The sequence below is a fragment of the Bos mutus genome, chromosome 9 (assembly GCF_027580195.1).
Source record: "Bos mutus isolate GX-2022 chromosome 9, NWIPB_WYAK_1.1, whole genome shotgun sequence".
Classification (NCBI taxonomy): Eukaryota; Metazoa; Chordata; class Mammalia; order Artiodactyla; family Bovidae; genus Bos; species Bos mutus.
In genome coordinates, this window is record NC_091625.1 from 13301941 (window position 1) to 13325008 (window position 23068).

Here is a 23068-nt window from a genome sequence, read left to right on the forward strand (position 1 = left end):
TTTTTTCTAAATATTTTTGTGAAGTGAGTAAACAGATGAAGTAATTAAATAGAAACTCATTTATTTTCTTGTCTTTTTTTTCTTTCTCCCAATAGGACCAGACATACTATCAATCATTTCAGGTTTCAGAATATGGTAAGAATTCTTCAACTTATTTTGAAGGAATACACATTTGTTCCTTTCCACAGGGAAAAGAGAAATTTCTAAGAGGTGTATTATTTAAAGTAAAAACCCCAATGGAGGTAAAATCCTGGTATTTCTATAGGTCTGAACATTTTTTCTCTGTAAAAGATCATTATAAAGAGTGAAGTGGGAATGAGGTTGCCTGTAGTCCCATGATTCTACTCTTATGCACAGTTATTCTGTTTTTATATTTTGCTGTGATCATAACATATTTAAATTTTTTTTTTAAAGCATAACCTCAGTGATTTCCTGATTTTCCCGTTTTTCACTTGGTCAACACTAGTAAAGACCGGGTTTAACTTGGGTAAATCCTCTTCCTGCGGGTGCTGCTTTTGTAGTGTCGTAGTTGGAAACACGTCGGTGTAAACCATGTGGGACCCACCGGCTTTTTGTTGGTGCGTGGAGAGGAAGGAAGGCTGAGAGTGAATGCGTAGGATCCCAGTATTAGTTATACTTTGAACAACTATTCTGAGGTTGTACACAAAGCTCTTCTGTCTGGTTTGTGTTATTTTTTGAGAGTGTGTCCCATTTGGGCATTAGTAATTCTGGAAAGTCATCTACTTGCACATTTGTGGCTCTGGTCCACGTGTCTCTCACAGCGCTGTCACAGCTCAGTTTCATGACCAGCTGGAACAGGGAGCAGCAAAGCTTTTCCCTATAGATGGCCAGATAGGAAAACTGGATGCTCCGTGGCTCCCATGGCTCCGACTTAACTACTCAGCTTTGCCATCGTAGCACACAGCAGCTGTAGGCAATATGTAAGTGAAAGTGGCTGTGATCCAGTACAGTGTTATTTATGGACATGGAAATTTCGATTTCACATGATTTTCACATGTTATGAAATACTCGTCTTATGATTTTTTCCCCCAACCAATTAGAAACGCACAAACCGTTCTTAGCTCCTGCTGGTCTTTGTTTACTGACCTCTGATCTGGAACTGTTTTGTCCAGTTCAGGGTTCACTCAGCACATTGAATACTTGAAATGTGGCTGGTCCATATGGAGATGTGCTCTCAGCGTGTAAAATACCCAAGTTTGAAGATGATATAAATAAAGAAATTAATAATTAAATTATTTATATTGATTACATGTTGCAATGATATTTTGGCTATATGAGGTTATATAAAATGTTGCAAAAATTAATTTCACCTGATTTTTTTTTTCCTTTTTAAATGTGGCTGCTGGACATTTGAAATGACACCGTGTGGCTCACATTTTGTTTCTTTTGGACAGCCCTGATCTCGAGGAATAAGTCAGAGGTGGCTGTGACTCTCATAGGCTGTTTTTATGTCACGTAGGAGTGGTGCTGGGTGGTGGTATGTTGTTGAAGGAGGTATGTCGCGGAGGCAGAATTGATCACCAGCCTTTGATATCTGAGGAGGGGACATTCTGATTTCCTTGTTCTGAGGAAATTCCACCCCTGGGTGGCCCCGAGTTTTGTGCCGGTGCAGAGTCCTGGACTGGTCTTGGTCTTGGAGTGTCCGGGCCCTCCAGGGTCTTTCACCTGGAGCTGGAGGCTCTCCTGTTCTGCTGATTCCTTGGTCATCTTGTTTTGTCTTTTTACTAATTGTTAGGAGATGAATCTAATTCATTGGTCAGTGAAGTTAAAGAAGAGAATTATTTCTATAGGTTTGTTTAGATTGGTAGGAAATATTTTCTTTTAACTCCAGTGAAGTGCTTTGTATTAAATAATATTACTATTTATGAAATATTTCACAGCTTAATTGTATTTGTTGTTGTTGTTCAGTCACTAAGTCATGTCGGACTCTGTGTGACCCCATGAACTGCGGCATGCCAGGCTTCCCTGTCCTTCACAATCTCCTGGAGTTTGCTCAAACTCATGTCCATTGAGTTGGTGATGCCATCCAACCAGATTGCATTACATAATTATTACTATTTATAAAATATTTCATAGCTGAATTATATAAAGCCTGCCAAAGTAGGGGCTTCTAATTTTGGGATTACCTTCAGGAACCAGTACCTGTTGCACAAGAAAAGCATCATTACTTGTAGTCGTATCTTAGTAATTAACTAGAAATCCTAGTACACAACTTTCTCTTCATGACATTCCATTGGGTTAGACTGTCACCAGATTTGCCTTTGATGGTCTCAAAGGGTGCAGATTCTCTGTGAATGCATGTATGTCAGCCTGCAGAAGGAGAGTCTTAGGGCCTCAGGATGTGCTTTTAGAAACCAAATTGGAACAAAGTCCTCAGAAGTAGCTATTTATCATGTAATATGGAAATATTTTAACAGGTAGTAAGTGCACACTAATGGGAGACAGTTGAATGAAAAAGCCGGGTCTTCTAGCACTCAGATGGCTTTGCCTCTAGGGTTCTGGATGCAATTTATTTATTTTTGGTTTAACTTTTTCTATTAAACTTTTTATTTTGTATTCGAGTACAGTCGATGAACAGTGTTGTGATAGTTTTAGGTGAACAGTGAAGGGACTCAGCCATGCATGTACGTGTATCCGTTCTCCCCCTAAGTCCTTCCCACCCAGGCTTCCACGTTACACTGACAAGAGTTTCCTGTGCTGTGCACTGTGTCCTTGTTAGTTATCTGGATACAGCTTAGATTCTGCCGGCGGGAGGCTTCACAGACATGACTGTCCACAGCAGCCCTGCCCTTTTGGTGTCTCGTCACCAGCCTTTTAGGGTTTCAGATTTTGAGTGGAGTGAAGTACTTTCATCAATGTGTTAATGTGTATTTGGAGGCTAACGAATTTAAGTTTAAATAATACCAACACCTTTAGGACAGTTCTATTCTCTAGTTTGTTAAACTGTAAAATAAGAGGAAAATGGACGGTTTAAAATATTCTTGCTTTTCTTTTCCAGTATTACCAAAGTTTGAAGTTGCTTTGCAGACACCATTATATTGTTCTTTAAATGCTAAGAGTTTAAATGGTACCGTCACAGCAAAGTAAGTATCATATTGCTTTTTATGACTATAAGCTGTTGTGAAACTGCATGACAGAGAGCTCATTATATACCCCAGAACATGAGCGCAACATGTTGCTTGTTAAAATACCCCAATGGACAGGAAGCAAGTATTTATAATAAATAATTAGGCATGGAACATGTCTGCACAGGTCTTTGCAGCCATTTCTCTGCTTCTAAGCTGATCCAATCATAAAATATTCCCTATAGGCTAGTGTCTTTCCAAGACTAGTCGAGAGATTTACCTTATAGATTCTGCAGGATTGGAAAAAAAAAAGGCTTTATCTTTATTTATTCCTCATTCAGCTGACATGGTTAAGGCAACTTACTCTTTTAAATGCTAATTATTTTCTCTGTCAATAATTGGGGAGGGGTTTGGTTCCCTTGGGGCTTCCCTGGTGGCTCAGATGGTAAAGAATTTGCCTGCAATGTGGAAGACCTGGGTTTGATCCCTGGGTCAGGAAGATCCCCTGGAGAAGGGAATGGCTACTGACTCCAGTTTCTTGCCTAGGGAATTCCATGGACAGAGGAACCTGGCGGGCTACAGTCCATGCGGTCACAAAGAGTCAGACGTGACTGAGCGACTAACACTTTAATTGTTTTCACTTGGTTCCCTTATTGCAGTTGGCAGATGAATCAGTAGTTCACATTCATCATCCATTTCATCATGCGTACACAGAGACTTCCAACCCCCTGCTGTGTAACTTCTGTGGCTTTCATGATTTCATAATTTTGATCCACTGGCTTGAAGAGTGCAGCATTTTGTTTGCCGAGGCAAAAAGCATACTTGGATTTCCAGACCAGTGACTCTTGAAAGTGTAGGATGAACTTGCCCTCAAGTAAATCCAGCACTGATTACTTGTAGCATTTAAACATTTTAATTTTTAAAATTTTTAAAAATTTTAGTTTAAAAATTTTTTGTCCCTCCCCATTTCCCAGGGTTTGCAAGGACTTGGCTGGGGCGACACCTGTGACATGGGTCCCTCCTTGGCTACCTGTCAGTGGGCTGGAGTCAGCCTGGGTGGCTAAGGCCTCTATGGGAGAGCAGCCTGTGGGCTGGGGTACCACCTAATCCTCTGAGGACCTGGGACCTGATGGAGCATTGCAGTACCCTTTCCTGTTCAGTTGTCCCTCCTCTGTGTCACTTGCATCTCCTCTCCCAGACCACAGGGTGGTCCCAGTAAACCTCAGCAGACTCCCAGTGACCTCTGCAGCTCTTTTGGAGAAGTACTTGCTTTTCCTTCCCAAGAAAGGCTGTGCCATGCAGCATTTATTGTGTGTGTGTGTGTGTGTGTGTGTGTTAGTCACTCAGTCATGTCTGACTCTTTGTGACCCCATGGACTGTGGCCTGCTAGGCCCCTCTGTCCATGGAATTCTCCAGGCAATAATAGTGGACTGGGTTGCTATTCCCTTATTCAGGGGATCTTCCTGACCCAGGGATCGAACCCGGGTCTCCTGGATTGGAGTCAGATTCTATACCCTCTGAGCCACCAGGGTTTACATTTATTTATTTCATTTTTGATTGTGTTGAGTCTTTGTTGCTACAGGGGGCCTTTCTCTAGTTGTGGCGAGCAGGGGCTACTCTTCATTGCGGTGCGTGGGCTTCTCATTGCCGTGGCCTTTCATTGCAGAGCACAGGCTCTAGGCGTGTGGGCTTTAGTACTTGCAGCACACGGCTCAGTAGTTGTGGGGCACTTTTGCACATGGCATCTTCCCAGACTGGGGATCGAACCTGTGTCCCCTGCATTTACAGGCAGATTCTTATCCACCAGACCGCCATGGAAGTCCTGGCATTTATTTTTGATGTGTCAGTGTCTGTACTCAGGTTTGTGAAATTTATTTAGTTTCAGAATTTATTTGTAATAGCTGGTAACAACTGTACCCCATGTCACCACTGTCCCCTCATAGTATTCCTCTCTTGTTGGGGGTCTGTGGCAGTGGCAAGCGTGGGCAGTGAGTTCACGCACCAAAACGTCTGAGGACTCCTGTTTTAGATTCTTCTTGCAAACAAATCATGTGAATCACTGTGACATAAAGGCAAAAACGTGTCTACAATTTGTATACCAAGCTAGTTCAACTAAGAGCTAGCTTCCAATGTGAATGTGGGTACTGTGGCTGGATTTATGGTTTAGAAAACACATAAATGCCTGCTTTTTCATATTATTATCCTGCTCTTGATCTTAGCTGAAGGTCAAGCATTCTGTCTGGGTTTTATTTGGAATTCTTTGACTAACACATATAAAACTTAGTGACTGCAAATCCGTATAAACCATCTGTGTGCACATGGATTAAGTTGAAAGTGGATATCTTCTTTTTTTCTGTTTTTAGTTTTCAGGCATGTGCCAGGGATTTAGACACAACTAGTTAAAGCAGTGGTTCTTAAACTCTGGTAACTGTCTAGAAAATTTATTATACACTTTTCAGAGAGGGTGAATCCCTTGAACAACATTGACAGACAGCCTCTTCCTCATGCCAAGCAGAGCCTTGGGGACCTCTTGGCACAGAGGCCTTTCTATCCCCCATTTCTTGTAGGCAAGATTCCAGCCTCCATGACCTTTCCTGAGTTCCAAAGGGCAGACTTTGGGGGACTTCCCTGGTGATCCAGTGGTTAAGAAGCCGCCTGCTAATATAGGGTACGTGGGTTTGATTCCTGGTCCGGGAAGATTCCACATGCCATGGGCAACTAAGCTCATTCCCACAACTACTGAGCACACACTCTGTCGCGCCTGTGAGCTGCAAGTGCTGAAGCCCTTGTGCTCCAGAGCCCATACTCTGTGACAAGAGACACCACCCCACGAGAAACATGCAGCCTGCATCTAGAGATTAGTCCCCACTCAGAGCAACTAGAGAAAGCCTGGGTGGAGCAACCAAGACCCAGGGCAGCCAAAAATAAGTAAATATGAAGGGCAGATGGGAACAGTTGTGGGCAGATTCCTTACCATCTGAGCCTCCAGGGAAGCCTACTATATAACTGCTTCCTATTCACCAGGGAGAGGGGGGCACAGTTCTTGAGGCGCTAGCCTACTGTGTTCCCCTTTTGTCTGGCAAAGAAGTAAAGCCACTTTTTCCTTTTCCTCTGTACTCTGTCTCCATATTTCTGTTTGACACTGGTGCACAGAGAGGCAAGGTTTGGCAGCGTGTTCCTTCAGTGCAGGGCTCTTCTGATGTCAGGTGATGATGGGCGAATTGTGACCTGACCTGGAATGAAGAGTGCATCATCAAGTAGTTAACATCTTCCGTTTGGTGGGGTTTTTAGCTCTGCTGCTGCTACTGCTAAGCCACTTCAGTCGTGTCTGACTCTGTGCGACCCCATAGACGGCAGCCCACCAGGCTCTGCCATCCCTGGGATTCTCCAGGCAAGAACACTGGAGTGGGTTGCCATTTCCTCCTCCAATGCATGAATGTGAAAAGTGAAAGTGAAGTCGCTCAGTCGTGCCTGACTCTTAGCGACCCCATGGACTGCAGCCTACCAGGCTCCTCCATCCATGGGATTTTCCAAGCAAGAGTTCTCTGCAGAAGAGCTCAAAGACATGGTTCTGTGTATCGCTTGAGGCGGAACCAGGACCCTGCCCCGAGGCTGCACTATTGTTTCCTGACTGCTCCTCCCTTGTCTCGGCACCTTCTCCCTTCCCTGATTAACAGCTGCTTGATCATGTCATTTGGAAATCAGGAAAGGGGACACAGAAAGGTTTTTGTGCCCAGGAGCCCCACAGGGTCCCATTCGGTTTCAATTGCATTTTGTCTAAAAAAAACAATGTACCTACCTTGATTAAAAAGTGCTTTATTCTTAAAGAAGACTAACCATCATCCGAGCCTTCGGTGAATTGTAATGTGTTTGCAGTAGTGAAGTTGATCTCTGATCACAGATCACCACGACAAATATAATAGTGACGAAAAAGCTTGAAATATTATGAGAATTACCAAAATATGTCAGACAGACATGAAGTGAGCAGATGCCTTTGGGAAAAGGGCACCAGTAGAGTTGAGTATCGAAAAGTGAAAGTTAGTTGCTCAGTCATGTCCGACTCTTTCTGACCCCATGGACTGTACCCTGCCAGGCTCCTCTGTCTATGGAATTTTTCAGGCAAAAAGAGTGGGTAGCCATTCCCTTTTCCAGGGGATCTTCCTGACCCAGGGGTTGAACTCAGGTCTCCTGCATTTCAGGCACATTCTTTATCATCTGGGCCACCAGGGAAGCCCTTGCTTATTGCGAGATTGCCACAAAACTTCGATTGGTAAAAAGCACAGTATCTGTGCACTTCACAATATCTGTGATGTGCAATAAAGCAAAGCACAATAAAATGAGGTCTGCCTGTAGTCCATTCCGAAATTGGCTTCCTATTACCCCTCCTTCCTTCAGGCTTCAGTTGCCTAGGGGTGTCCATAGTGGGGGCCAAGGAAGGCGGTCTGCCCCAGGGCAGCTCAGATCTTACGTGTGAATTCAAAGGGGTGGCTCCCAAGATGGCTGAGGAGGCCCTTTGCCTGAGGTCTGTGGATAAACGGTCCTTTTCCACCCCAGCATTCATGAGTTCTCAGTCTACCAGTGTGTTTCAGGAGGGTCTGCTTTTACTCAGATTGTGTATATAATTTGCAACTTTGCAACAGATTCAGGAAATCTTTTGACTAGCAAGGTCTTTTACCAGTCTCTAAAAATTGGCATATTCCTAATTTATAAATACTGTGTCCTGAAGGAGATGGAGGTGATGACGGTGAAGTAACCATCATCCTATGTCTATTGAGAACCCATCTCTGCTTCCTTCAGGCTCATCCTTCCAGTTTGCCTTGGATTGGGTCTCTGTCGGGAGAGTCCTGGCCCACTTCCCTTCTCACCTGTGTCTGAATTCTTCCATTTGGTATCTTTAACCTTCTGCTGTTTGGTGGGATCTTCACTCTGTATTTAAACATTTCTGTCATAGAGGGAAACAAACCCTCCCTGATTATCCTGCCTCCTCCTAGCTGCTGCCCCGTCTCTCACCTCTTTGTAGAGTTCCAGCTGCCTGTTTGTGCTTCTTCCCATCCTTTTTGTTCTTCAGAACCTGCTGGTTCTGTCTCCTTGTGAACGTTGCTCAGTCGTGTCTGACTCTTTGTGACATCATGGACTATACAGTCCGTGGAATTCTCCAGGCCAGAGTACTGGAGTGGGTAGACTTTCCCTTCTCCAGGGGATCTTCCCAACCCAGAGATCGAACCCAGGTCTCTTGCGTTGCAGGCAGGTTCTTTACCAGCTGAGCCACAGGGGAAGCCCTCTCTCTCCTTCAGTTCAGTTCAGTTCAATTGCTCAGTCGTGTCCGACTCTTTGCGACCCCATAAACTGCAGCACGCCAGGCCTCCCTGTCCATCACCAACTCGCAGAGTTCACTCAGACTCACGTCCATCGAGTCAGTGATGCCATCCAGCCATCTCATCCTCCGTCGTCCCCTTCTCCTCCTGCCCCCCATCCCTCCCAGCATAAGAGTCTTTTCCAATGAGTCAACTCTTCGCATGAGATGGCCAAAGTACTGGAGTTTCAGCTTTAGCATCATTCCTTCCAAAGAAATCCCAGGACTGATCTCCTTCAGAATGGACTGGTTGGATCTCCTTGCAGTCCAAGGGCCTCTCAAGAGTCTTCTCCAACACCACAGTTCAAAAGTATCAATTCTTTGGCGCTCAGCTTTCTTCCCAGTCCAACTCTCACATCCATACCTGACCACTGGAAAAACCATAGCCTTGACTAGACGGACCTTTGTTGGCAAAGTAATATCTCTGCTTTTCAACGTGCTGTCTATGTTGGTCATAACTTTTCTTCCAAGGAGTAAGCGTCTTTTAATTTCATGGCTGCAGTCACCATCTGCAGTGATTTTGGAGCCCCAAAAAATAAAGTCTGACACTATTTCCACTGTTTCCCCATCTATTTCCCATGAAGTGATGGGACCAGATGCCATAATCTTAGTTTTCTGAATGTTGAGCTTTAAGCCAACTTTTTCACTCTCCTCTAGTGTTTTTTACTGAGTTCTTTTCTAGTTTCAAGTGTTTTGAAACATCTCATCCAGCCCCTCATCTCCCCTCCCAAAGCCTCCTCCCAAATTTTACCTGTGTGTCCAAGTGCTTTTTCTGACCAAGACGCCTTTACATAGGCAATTTCAGTGTGGCTTCTTGCCCCTAAGCGTCTATCCCTGGGTCACATGGCTAGATCACCTCTTTGAGGGTGGGTCTCTGTTGTGGTTACTACCGCACAGTGCCAGTCATGCAGTGGACTTCCAATAAATGCCTATTGAAAGAATAAATAGATGAAACAATGTGACTCCTGAGATTTCAGTTTCAAGCTGTGTGTAGCACAGCAGAGGCCTCTATACCTAACCAAAAGCCTCTTATTTTGAGTGAACTAAGTTAAGGTGTATGGGAAATAGATTTGGTTTTGTCACCGAATTAGGGGTAAAGAGTAGGACTTGAAATCCAGTTGTCTCTTGTGTGTACTTTGAAAGATGAGTTCTGTTGTCTTACCACTTGGAGAGTTGTTATTAAGTTATAAATATGACTTTAAATATTTCATATTAGCTCTTATAGTCATCTCTATGAGTGGATAATAACAATTTTGGTTATTTTTGCTAGTAGCCATCTGTCCCATCAAAGTATAGTTGATGTGCAGAGGGTTACTGGAAATTTCTTGGAGAAGAAGGTTAGCACTCTCTTTTAGTTTAAAAATTTTTAGCTGAGATGAATAAAAACCTGCATTTGTTTATTAGCTTTGATGTGAACATCTGCTCAGTATTCTCACCTCATTAAAATAAATAATAGATTCTTTCTTCTCATCATAGTAGGTTTAATAGTATTGTAAAGAAAATAACATGGCATACATCTAATTACTTCCATAATCCTTATGGACAGTAGAACTTAAAAAATATTATTTTTATAATCTAAGGCTTATTGAAATGTAGTTATTATTTGATGAGTTGAGATATTTGTATCCTGGAAATGATGTGGAAAAAATGGTGGGGAGAAATATGAATTATAATGATAGGTTCACTTTTTTAGGTATTATTTTGTAAACCTATTGTGCTATGGTTGTTTTCTGGGAAAAAAAAAAGTCCTTGTTTGGTTAATGATATCATAGAATATCTTTGACTTACTTTTTAAAAGTTGTTGAACTGTTACTTTCTGAATGATTAGTTTATTCCCCAAAGTATCTAGATTCTGTTTAGCACAATAAATCAGCTTGGGACTTGGAAAGCTAAATCCATGTCACATTTAAATAAAAATTAAAAATATTTGTGTCTGAGAATACTTTAAATAATGTATGAATTCTCAGATCCCTGTACTATCATGTGATATAACTTTTAAAATATGATGTTCCAGTGTTCTAGTTACGCATTTATTTAATTTTTAACAAGATACACGCAGAGTTAGGTTTTACAAACTCTTTTGAATGTATGAATTTGATGCTGACATTGCTGTCTGGGGGTCTCCACTGACTTTATTGTTTTTGTTTGGAAGCGTGGTACATTTGAAGATGGACTGCTTTATTTTTTTAAATTTTGGAATATGCTATATTTTATTACCAGTTTTTGAGTTGAGTTGATCCAGACAAGGGGATGTTTTCTGTGATCCAATGAGGGACTCAGGAAGCGGGAGTTAACAATCACAGTTTTACAGTGCAAAATAAAATTAGCTTTCATGTTTGGCTGAGCATTTCGTAATAGAAATGGAAGGAACCCAGAAAATGCATTTATGGAAGGCTTTCTGACAGTGAAATGACTTACCAAAGACTGCCTCTCCTTTACACGAAGAGACATTCCCATCATGAGAGAGGATACAGTTAAAAAGTAGAATGCAAATCAGCAAGAGAGATATCTTCTTGACTCAAGAAGATAATTTTGGTAGTATGGATTAAAAAATTGCTCTTATTTTAAATTTCTTTTCAAAAAGTGAATTTTCAATAGCTATGAGCACATTTGATACCCTGGTGTCTTGGTCTAATAAACTCTGATGGTTAATATTGAAACATGCAGGAATGGGCTACAGTGAAATGCAATCTTAGCTAACATTTTAAAATGTTCAAAAGTTACAAAGTTTCCTGGGCATGCAGTTAATGGACCAGTCCAGATTTCTAAGGATAAAAGATTTTCATAATCTTTTAAGAAATCTTTCAACAGGAAACTGTCACTTCTAGTTACGATCAGATTTTTTCCAGAAGGCTGGGTAAAGTGTGTATGTTGTGAACTGTTTTGAGGTATTATAATAAAAAATCTTCCCATTTTGGAGACTTAGAATCAAGGATCACCATTTATTAAGCACATTTCTATGTTTTGGTTTTAAAAATTTTCAGTAAGAGCATGTTTTTAAATATAATTCTTTTAAGTTAGGTTCTGTTTATTATTTTTCAGGTATACATATGGGAAGCCTGTGAAAGGAGACCTAACACTTACATTTTTACCTTTATCTTTCTGGGGTGTGAAGAAAAATATTACAAAAACATTGAAGGTAACTTTTGCAGATATCTTTTAACTTGTAATGGGGAAAAACTATGTGTACATTCCCCAGTAATAAGATTTTATACCGAATTAACAAAAAGTTGAGCTTGAGAAAATCAAGAGCTTTCTTTCATTGGACAAATGAGAATTTGCCTATTTATTAAAATAATTAAAGTGGAAATAGATCCTTTGTATTGTTGTGACTTAGTTTGAATTTTATTTCTAAAATTTGAAGTGTTAAAGTGAAGAATGAAATTGAAAATTTTTTTAACAAAACAGATAAATGGATCTGCAAACTTCTCTTTTAATGATGAAGAGATGAAAAAGGTAATGGATTTTTCGGATGGACCTTCCGAGTACATGTACCTGTCTTCTCCTGGGCCGGTAGAAATTATAGCCACAGTGACAGAATCACTTACAGGTTTGTAGACTTTGAAGCATATGCAAAGTTCTGTATGATGTGCTGCTCTATCATCTCTTATTATATTTAGCATGTTCATTTGAGGGCATTGTTGCCTAAAGATGCTATTTAATGCTGAAATTGTCATGAATATTAGTCTGACTTGCAGAATGTTTTCATAATGATTTTCTTTGAACAACTGTGCTTCAACCACCTGTGATAGGTATTCATAATTTTTTCCATCTCTACTCTTTTTTTCAACCTGAAGACTACATGGAAGGGCTACCTTTTCAACTGACTAACCACCCTCCTTTTATTTTTTTTTATATATATATCCTCTGAAATCTCACTTGCTCCTAGACCATTTTCTCTTTTAATAATAAAATAAAGGTTAATTACTTGGATCTTTCTGTTGCTATTTTAATGGCTTTCATCAATCCCCAGAAGTACAAAAAGACTATTCTGTCAGTGGCCTGACCTTGGGTGCACATGTCATTGATGGGGGGCTCTGAAGGCGCTCAGAAGGGATCCACAGAGGACATAATAGAAGTGATGTTCCTTTTTGTGGCCAAGCCAAAGAGGCTTCTGTGCTCTGATATCCTAACCCTTTGGGAAGTAGCTCAGATGGAGAGATGTGGTGGATCAAGCTGATGGTTATATATTACTTTTACTGTCTAAATGGTGCCATTTCCAAAACAGGTATCTCAAGAAATGCAAGCTCCAATGTATTTTTCAAGCAACACGATTACATCATTGAATTCTTTGACTATGCTACTGTCTTGAAGCCATCTCTCAACTTCACAGCCATTGTAAGTTGGCATGTTTAATAATGGTCTTAAAGCAGTAAGTTCAGTTTAGTGAAACAGGATAGGAGAGAGTACTTTAGTGATAGTACTTTTAGTACTTTTCAAAAAATTTAAGCCCAAAGTAGATAAATTACTTTTCCCCTTCAGATATATGGGGCACACAGAATTGTTTCCAAATGACCTTTATCTAATTTATTTTTAAGAACTAGTTTCCAGAATATATTTTCTTCAAAGTATATTTAATAAGTAATATAAATTAGATGTTTAGAAATTAATTGAAGGGTTTAGATGCTAGTCAAAAAATTTCAGTTTCAAAATTTCAGTTTGATTTTTATGACTAATTTTAGTTCTGTCTAAGATGTAGCATTGAAGATGATCATCTAATCTGGGACTTCTCCTATAGTCCAGTGGTTAAAACTCTGCCTTCCAAGTGCAGGGGCGTGGGTTCAATCCCTGACTGGGGAACTAAGGTTCCCCATGTTGCAGGCTGCCCGCAAAAGTTAAAAAATGATCAATTCTGTCTCAGTTTTTTGAGAGAATATTGGCCAAGTTAACATTTATTGGCCAAGTGAATTTTGACAGTCTGCAAGGCAAGCTGCTGGGTGGGGCTCACTGACCAAAGAAGACCCTAGTCCCAGTCCTGGAGTCAGTATTTGTGATGGTGACAAGGGAATACACACATAGCTGTAATTCAAGGCAGGATAAAGGTGTCATGAACACATTTCTATAGGGATTTAAAACTGGCAAATACTTTCTGCAAAGGGCGAGATAGTAAATATTTTTAGCTTTGCAGGCTACATGGTCTCAGTCACAGCTGTGCAACTCTGACATTGTAACATGAAAGTAGCCAGAGCCACTTGGTAACCAGGGAGGTGGCCATGTTCCAGTAAAACCTGAAGAGAGACTGGATTTGGTCTTCCTGCCTGCCATAGTTTGCTAGTCCCTGGTTTAAAGAGAAAAGGGTCAGTTCTTGTTGAGCAGATAAAGACAAGTTTTAGAGTTTGCAGGTTGGTGACTGTGGAGATTTGGGGGAAAGAATGTGCTCAGAGAGGGTCCTTTCCTGGTACCTTGCCCTGAACATCGCTCCTTTTCATTTTGCTCAGTATCCTTTTATGATAAACTGGTGATCGAGTGAGAAAAAAAAAAGTTTTAGATAGCTCCTAATTTTAACAATCTTATAATTCAGACAGTTTGAAAGGATAGTTAAAAAGAAATCTGCAGAGATTGTCACCCAGGAATCTGCACATGGTAACATCCAAATGAACAGAGGGACAAAGAGAGTTCAGGGAAGAAGACCTGGCTGTGGGATGGGGTGGGGGCCATTGGAAGGGGAAGATTTAGGCTCTTGGTTGCAAGATCAGCAGCATTTTCAGTGTTTGTGTGTGTGGGTAGGGAGCGGGGAACAAGATGAGCTGAGACATGCAAGGTGAGAGCTTTGGGTGGCAAGTCAGGGTGCAGTCAGGTGTCAGTGACTGGACCCGGGCAATGGCTGCAGAGAGCTCATGTCTGGGAGCGGACAGAGAGGAAACAAGAGGTGAAGCTTGGGGATTGCAGAGGGTCCTCCAGGTCCCACGTGCTCCATGGGGATTGCAGAGGGTCCTCCGCGTCCTACGTGCTCCACGGGGATTACAGAGGGTCCTCCAGGTCCCACATGCTCCACGGGGATTGCAGAGGGTCCTCCGTATCCCACGTGCTCCACGGGGATTGCAGAGGGTCCTGCATGTCCCATGTGCTCCACGGGGATTGCAGAGGGTCCTCCGCGTCCCACGTGCTCCATGGGGATTGCAGAGGGTCCTCCGAGTCCCATGTGCTCCATGGGGATTGCAGAGGGTCCTCCGCATCCCACCTACTCTACACAGTGAAGCGCTTGGAGCCTCATGAACGTGGGAGGGATGTGGCAAAAGCTGGATTCCAGGGTGACTGGTAGGGTCTGTGTGTGGGAGGAGGGTGGTAGCCCTGGCATGAGGACATCAGGAGCCCCGTGGTGGTGGATGTGGGTGGAGAGCTTGTAAAAGACGTATAGGACTTGGTAGGCATCAGATTCGGAAGGTGGGGACAGGGATGGAATATGCACAGATGTTAAGTATTGGAGAACTGTGATATTAGTACAAATGGGAAAGGCAGGATGGTTTCCCAGTTTTAGATGTGTTGAATTTGAGACAACAGGGGTGTGCAGGTAGAAATTTCCTTGAGGGCTTGGAGGTACTGAGTGTGAGTTCCAGAGCCAGGTCAGGATGGCAGCAGGAGTGCTGAGACCTTTGAAGGTAAATGATAACGAGGCTTTGACAAATTCCCACAATTCGAGAGAGGGAAGGGGAACAAAAACGGACACTGATACGATGTAGAAACTGGTGTGGAGTGAAGGAGGTTATTGTGGAGCCATGGAAGGCAAAAGAAGTGGAGTGGAGGCTGCCTGGAGATACCTCTGAACCTGGAAATTAGGGAACTGCTGATGACTTTTGAGAGTTCAGGTTCATGGGAACAGCACAGACGGAAACTGGATTCAATTAAACTTAAATCCTTTGCTTCTGTTGTTTACCTGAGTTCACAGTGTTTTCTTTTGACAATTAGGTGAAGGTAACCCGTTCTGATGGTCATCAGCTGACTCCTGAAGAAAGAAGAAATAATGTAGTCTTAATGGTGACTCAGAGAAATTATACTGAGTACTGGAGCAGATGGGACACTCAAAATCAGGAAGTAGGGGCTGTCCAGATCATAAATCATACTGTCCCCGCAAATGGAATCTTCAAGATCGAATTCCCAATCCTGGATGATTCCAGCGAGCTACAAGTGAAGGTGCCGTTTGTTTCTCATCATTATGTTACTGCAACAACAACATTAAAATTGCAGTCTGGTGGTAGGCACTCAACTTATTGGGAGGTTAAAGTGCGCAGGAAGTGGACACATATTTTTATTTAAAAGAGCGGGAGAAAGGATTACAAGGGATTTAACGGTGGTGGCTGAGTTAGACTGAATGCTTCCTTGTGAATTCATTTTGAAGAGCACGGTAAAATAGTGATGGAGAAGCACCCTCAACTCCCAGGCTAGGTGATTTTCAATCATTTGGAATTGTATTTTGGCAGGAGCTGAAAATGAAAGGGGAATTTCTTTTTTTTAACATTTACACTCCGTTGCTGAACTGAGACTCCTCAGCCATTCCCTTTCCCTCTCTCTGGGTTACTCAGCCCCGCCACAGTGTGGCCTCTCTGAGTTTTCCTCTCCCCAGTGGTGGACTGAGCGAGCTGATTCGGTTGCTTGCTGTGTTGCGGGGAGAAGAAAGGATTCCTTTTCCATTTCCTTCTCTCCTCTCACAGTGTTTCCTGAGAACATACCTTTGTTTTGGAAGTAAGTTAGGACTGTGCTTTTTCCTCTTAGATGATGATGGTGAAGACCGTCTTAACACGTTTTACAGCTATCAGTTTCTTTATAGTATAAGCTACAAAATGATGAAGATCCAGTGTCTGGGGAATATATTGTTTGCTGTGTGAAGAAAAGTGAAAGTGAATGTGCCTTTCAGTGATTGTCCAGCCAGGTCACATTCCTTATTCTGAGGCTTCTAAAGATGAAACTTTATGGCTCCCTTTTCTTTTGTTACAGGCCTCTTTTCTCGATAGTGTGAGTAACATGGCAGTTCATGGTATGTTTAAGTCTCCTAGTAAAACCTACATCCAGCTCAAAGTAAAAGATGAAAATATAAAGGTAATGCTTGCAATCATTTGTTAATTATAATATAATTGAACTGTCTTGACATTGATATGTATATATTAATTAAAATTTTTTTTCTAGGTGGGATCACCATTTGAGTTGGTGGTTATTGGCAACAAGCAATTGAAGGAGTTAAGCTACATGGTAATCTCTTTTTAAAAATAATTTCCTTTATTTTTAAATTAATTTTTGGCTGTGCTGGGTCTTCGTTGCTGGGAGGGCCTTTCTCTAGTTGCAGAGAGCAGGGGTTTCTTTTGAGGCGAATTCTCGTTGCTCAGCACAGGCTCTAGGGTGCACGGACTTCGCTAGTTGAGCACCGGGCTCAGTAGTTGCGGCTCCCAGATTCTGGAGCACAGGCTCAGTAGTTGTGGTTCAAAGGCTTAGTTGCTTCACAGGATGCAGAATGTTCCCCGACCAGGGATCGAACCCATGTTTCCCGCATTGGCAGGTAGATTCTTTACTACTGAGCCTCCAGGGAAGCCCTGGTAATCTCTTACACAATCTAAATTTATGATCTATTGTAGAATCATCTGAAATAGTGTCTATCTTATGTTTAAACTGAACTTAACTGATTTTTAAAATTCAGCCTCACACTTTAAAAAACATGTCTTAATATATATTATACATGTGCAGGATGTAATATTTATATACATTCTTACAGAGTTTTCTATGTCTAAGTTGTGTATAAATTTGCTTTACAAAACTTTGCATTTTATTCCTTTTGCATCATGGAGTATTATGGTATGTTGAATATAGCTCCCTGTGCTACAGAGTAGGTCCTTGTCGTTTATCATCTTACACATGGTAGTTTGCAGCCCAGCCTCCCAGCCCATCCCCCTTCTGCCCTCCCTCCCCCTTGGCAACCTCAAGACTCTTCTCTACGTCTGTGAGTCTGTTTCTGTTTCTTTTTAAAAATTTTTAAAAATTGTTTATTTTTGACTGTGCTGGGTCTTTGTTGCTGTGCGTGGGCTTTCTGTAGTTCCAGTGAGAGGGGGCTACTGTTCCTTGCAGTTCTTGGGCTTTTCATTATGATGGCTTCTCCTGTTGTAGAGCCCCGGCTCTAGGTGCCTGGGCTCAGTAGTTGAGGTCGGGCTTAGTTGCTCCTTGGCATGTGGAATCTTCCCAGACCAGGGATCAAACCTGCATGCCTTGCATCGGAAGGCGGATTCTTAACTCTGGACCAGCAGGGTAGTCCTCTGTGTCATATTTTGGATTCCACATAGAAGAGAGATCACATGGTTTTTCTCTGTCTCTTTTTGACTTATTTCACTTATCATACCAGGTGCTTCTGTGTTGCTGTAAATCAGTCTATTCCTTTTTAAGCTGCCCATTTTATACTGAAGTCAAACTATCTTTTTTCTTTACCTATATTTGTATTTCCAACTTAAGATGAATAATGAAACCACCTTGCATTATGTTTAAATTTTATATTTTTATGAGGTAAGCCACATATGTTCATTATGTGTGTGTGTGTTAGTTGCTCAGTCATGTCTGACTCTTTGTGACCCCATGGACTGTACGCCAGAGCCAGGTTCCTTTGTTCATGGGATTCTCCAGGTAAGAATACTGGAGTGGGTAGCCATTCCCTCCTCCAGGGGATCTTCCCCACCCAGGGATTGAACCTGGGTCTCCTGTATTGCAAGCAGATTCTTTACTGTCTGAGCCACCAGGAAGCCCTGTGTTCATTATAGAAAATTATAAAATGTAAGAAAAATAACAAATAAAAATTGCTCCTCATAGCCTTGTAATTTTGCTAATCCAGCTCTCTCAGTCATGCTCTGCATTCCTTAAACTCAGGAATAGATTCTTGTCTGTCAAGTTGCTGTTGCCTCAATTATGGTTACTTTGTCTTATCCTTTTCTAATGACCAGCTTATACTCCCTGTGTTAGTCAGGAAAGTTTATTTGTGGTGTGTGTATTCAAAAAGGATTTGATGTTGGCTTAAGTCGAGAATTTGTATGTATGCTTACAATTATGAAAACATAGCTGATATTCAGATTCTCATTATCTTTAGCATAAAATGAAATTCGTGTACTCTTCTTTTCAGGTAGTGTCCAGGGGACAGTTGGTGGCTGTAGGCAAGCAAAATTCAACAACCTTTTCCTTAATACCAGAAAATTCTTGGGCCCCAAAAGCCTGTATCATTGTGTATTATATTGAAGATGATGGGGAAATTATAAATGATGTTCTGAAAATTCCTGTTCAGCTTGTTTTTAAAAATAAGGTAAGATTTAAGGTAATGATGTTTAAAAACAAAACTTCATAAAGTCTGCAAAATGTAATATTTCTTTAGAAAAGTATCATTAAAACAAATTGGTTATAAATTTATATTTTTTCTAGAACTATGGATAAAACTCTTCATATTTAATTACTATATATCTATTTTCACATGTGGAATGATTGGACAATGTGGGTCTTCTGTGTATATTATTATTCTTGGCTTTAAGACTTTAATTCAAATCCACGAAGCCCTCTCAGGATTTTCTAAACGGTGGAGTCGGTATTGCTCTGGCACAGAGTTGTGTGGCCATGTAGAATGTGTATGGTGTTCATACTGGTGTGGCAGTGAAGTGAGGGCTGCAAGAGGGAGTGTGGCCATCTGCAGTGTTGCGGGGAAGCAGAGCTGGACTTTGGTTTATCCATTTCACCAGCCTGGAGACTAACCCAGGGCAAATTTGCAATAAGCTTGGCTGCTTTGCATGTGGAGATCTCTGTGGAGTTTGGTCTCCAAACACAGTAGTGATTTTTTTTTTTCCTACATCCCAGAAATGATATTTAAAAATATTTCTCTATTCCTCCATTCTCATCTCACCTTTGAGAACTCTGATTAGTCTTAGATATATCAGGCACACAGCAGAAGCGACTTAGCATGCATGCATGCATTGGAGAAGGCAATGGCAACCCACTCCAGTACTCTTGCTGGAAAATCCCATGGACGGAGGAGCCTGGTGGGCTGCAGTCCATGGGGTTGCTAAGAGACACGACTGAGTGACTTCACTTTCACTTTTCACTTTCATGCATTGGAGAAGGAAATGGCAACCCACTCCAGTGTTCTTGCCTGGAGAATCCCAGGGACGGGGGAGCCTGGTGGGCTGCCGTCTATGGGGTCGCACAGAGTCGGACACAACTGAAGTGACTTAGTAGCAGCAGCAGTGATTTTTTAATAACCTAAGGTGTATAGCTTGTGTCTGAAACCCCCCTGGGCCCCAACTCTGAAAAGTTACCTAATTGTAAGATTGACAGGTGGAGTTCAGTTATCTCATGAATATTTAAATGGGCCATTGTTCTCACTAAAGACTGCTGCCTTCTCAGGACCTCTGAAGCAAAATAATCATTATTTTAAAGTAATGATTTGTAGAATACACTTCTTCTGGTAGCATCTTCTCCCTTAATTTTTAAAAATTTTGGGAAGTAGAAGTCGCGATCCATGTCTTTTTTATTGAGAACTATTGACTCTAATTTTTATTGTCAAAATAGAATACAAACTTATTTTCTGTCTTATGAAAAGAATTTTAAAAAAACAGTATTGTATTCTGTTAGTTTCAGAGCACAATTTTAGACTTCAAGTGACTCCATTAATCTGAGAAAGGCAAATTTTAAAGTAGGAGTAAGGCTTAAACCTGGAGGCCTACATCTCAAGGTGAGAGCAGGTTCTAAAAAATGTTGCTGTGTAAGAAGCTTTGAGGAAACAGAGTGTATAAATAGCATACTTCCAAGAAACTTCTTAGATATGAGCGATAAGAAATTAGTTTTGGTTGTGTTTGCAAAGATAATTCCTCAATTTTTATATTATAATGTTTACCACATTTACTCCAAAAGAAATTATATATTTGGAAATAAAACGTTTAAACACAAGAAAATTAATGAACCTTTGTGTATGTTCAGTAATGACTGTGGAATAAATGGGTGGGATGTAGAGGGCAAGAGATGTAGTTTTAGAAATTGTCTGCACAGAAGTGCAGTTTGGAGCTATGGAGTCACTGAGGTGCAGAGTAAAGAGTGAGAAGTGCAAAGTTTGCAGATTATAAGTTCCCCTTTCACCTTATTTAAGATATGAGTGGAGAAGAGTAAACCTGACACAGTGGCTCAAGAGGCAAGTGAAAAAAAGATTGTTAAACAGGCAAGGAAGACTTAAGACTATTGCAATATGGGAGAGAGACTGAACTCAACGCCACTGAAACAGAAGGCAGGGAGGTTTTTAAATACGGGGGTGAGTTAATGGAAAAGTACTGGAGGACATTGCGGGAGGGGTTGGTCAATAGGAGCAGGCCATCTATGAGTTTGTAAGTTAGGCTTCTATTCACCCACAGAGACTGGGAGATCAGTCAAGGCTCTTGATGATTAACACTTCAAAGTGAAAAAGCTGGCTTAAAACTCAGCATTCAGAAAACTAAGATCATGGCAACCAGTCCCGTCACTTCATGGCAAATAGATGGGGAAACAATGGAAACAGCAACAGACTTGATTTTCTTGGGCTCCAAAATCACTGCAGATGGTGACTGCAGCCATGAGATTTAAAGACGCTTGTTCATTGGAAGAAAAGCTACGACAAACCTCAGTAGCATATTAAAAAGCAGAGACATTTCTTTGCTAACAAAGGTCCATATAGTCTAAAAGTTACGGTTTTCCCAGTAGTCATATATGGATGTGAGAGTGTTAGTTGCTCAGTCGTGTCTGACTCTTTGTAACCCCATGAACTGTAGCCCACCAGGCTCCTCTGTCCATGGGATTCTCCAGGCAAGAATATTGGATTGGGTTGCCATGTCTTTCAGGGGATCTTCCCAACTGAGGGATCAAACCCAGGTCTCCTGCATTGCAGGTGGATTCTTTACTGTCTAAGCCACCTGGGAAGTTGATATATGGTCCAATGGATATGAGAGTTGGACCATAAAAAATTCTGAGCACCAAAGAATTGATGCTTTCAAACTGTGGTGTTGGAGAAGACTCTTGAGAGTCCCTTGGACTGCAAAGAGATCAAACCAGCCAATCCTAAAGGAAATCAACCCTGAATATTCATTGGAAGGACTGATGCTGAAGCTGAAGCTCCAATACTTTGGCCACTTGATGCAAAGAGCTAACTTATTGGAAAAGATCCTGATGCTGGAAAGGATTGAAGGCAGGAGGAGAAGGGGACAACAGAGGATGAAATGGTTGGATGGCATCACTGACTCAATAGGCATGAGTTCGAGTAAACTCAGGGAAATGGTGTAGGACAGGGAAGCCCGGGATGCTGCAGTCCATGGGCTTGGAAAGGGTCGGACATGACTGAGTGACTGAATGACGACACTTCAAAAGGATGACTCCCAGATCTTTGAGAAAGACATTTCTACTGGTAAAACTAGCAGGAAGCTGGGAGAAGGTTTATATCTCAAAGGAGCAGAGAAAACATTTACAATTGCAGATTTTCTAAGGAAAGGGAAAGCAGGTGGTTAATGTTAGGTAGAACCCTGTCCAATGTTCAGGTAAGCTGAGGGGTTCATTAAGGCCATGTTAATCGGGTGGTACAGCCACTGGGGCATGGGATTGTTGGAATAGAGGTGGGCAAGGTTAACATTCCTAGGAGGAAGAGGCCTTCTGACAAAGCCATTAGGTCCAGCCCTGGGTGAGAGGATTGATGCTCTCTAAGAAGTACCAGTAGGACTATGCTTTGCTGAGGGTTAATGACAGCAAGCTGAGGCAGCCATCGAGGCACAGAGCAGTGGGCCTGACTGGGGTTGGTCTGAGGGCCTCCTCCTGGGGAAAGGCACCCCCGCCCAGCGCAGGCAGTTCTGCGTGTCCCCAGGGGCTCTTACTTGCAGGTGCTCACTTCTGAGTCCAGGTGGCCGACGTGCAGGCACGTTCCTGTCCTCGCTCATGGATGCTGACCCTCCCCACGTATGGCAGACTCTGTCTTCTCTTCAGTACCGCTAGCAGCTATGGGGTGGGAGACGGAGAAAGGGAAGAAGGGTAGGGAAGTGAAGGCAAACTTTGATATGTACCCCAGTGAGAGGTTCCATGACTTGAGAACACTGTGGGAGTGAAGTTTGTTTTTACTCCTTTCCCTGGAGAAGACTTGTGTATGGTTTTGGAATGTCCCTGAGCCAACACAAGTGTAGACTCTTCGTTAGATTTTGTCATTGATCTGCTATTGATAAGACATGAAATGCTTCAAAAAAGTATATTATATCAATACTGCTTTTTCACTTTCTTAGATACAGCTGTTTTGGAGTAAAGCCAATGCTGAACCATCTGAGAAAGTCTCTCTCAGGATCTCTGTGACACAGCCAGATTCAACAGTTGGTATTGTAGCTGTCGACAAGAGTGTGAATCTGATGAATGTCTCAAATGATATTACAATGGAAAATGTGAGTTTAGCCTTTTTTTTCATTTAAAATACACATTGAAAGAGAGAGAAAAAAAAGAAACTTTACCTTGTTACTTCCAAGCTTTAAAGGAAATTTCATTTTTCAAGTATAAGTTGGTAATAGTAAAGCTTCTCAATGAAAGGGAACTGCATTCCAATTGTCATGTTTGAAAGAGTCTATTGTGGTCAACTGTCTTTGCTGTCTTCCATGAAAATTGTCGCCTAGAGTTTCCCCTCATTTTCAAA

At 41.8% G+C, this 23068-nt stretch overlaps 1 protein-coding gene across 1 annotated transcript in view; it reads left to right on the top strand.

Annotated features, from left to right (window-relative positions):
* The window catches only part of CD109 (CD109 molecule), a 138414-nt gene that overhangs the window by 60004 nt on the left and 55342 nt on the right, over positions 1 to 23068 (top strand). The window contains exons 6-15 of the mRNA XM_070376204.1: positions 96 to 135; positions 3020 to 3104; positions 11482 to 11578; positions 11848 to 11989; positions 12668 to 12777; positions 15346 to 15570; positions 16372 to 16473; positions 16561 to 16623; positions 18527 to 18703; positions 22671 to 22823. Of these exons, the coding sequence (XP_070232305.1) occupies positions 96 to 135; positions 3020 to 3104; positions 11482 to 11578; positions 11848 to 11989; positions 12668 to 12777; positions 15346 to 15570; positions 16372 to 16473; positions 16561 to 16623; positions 18527 to 18703; positions 22671 to 22823 (1194 nt within the window). The remainder of the gene's footprint in view (positions 1 to 95; positions 136 to 3019; positions 3105 to 11481; positions 11579 to 11847; positions 11990 to 12667; positions 12778 to 15345; positions 15571 to 16371; positions 16474 to 16560; positions 16624 to 18526; positions 18704 to 22670; positions 22824 to 23068) is intronic.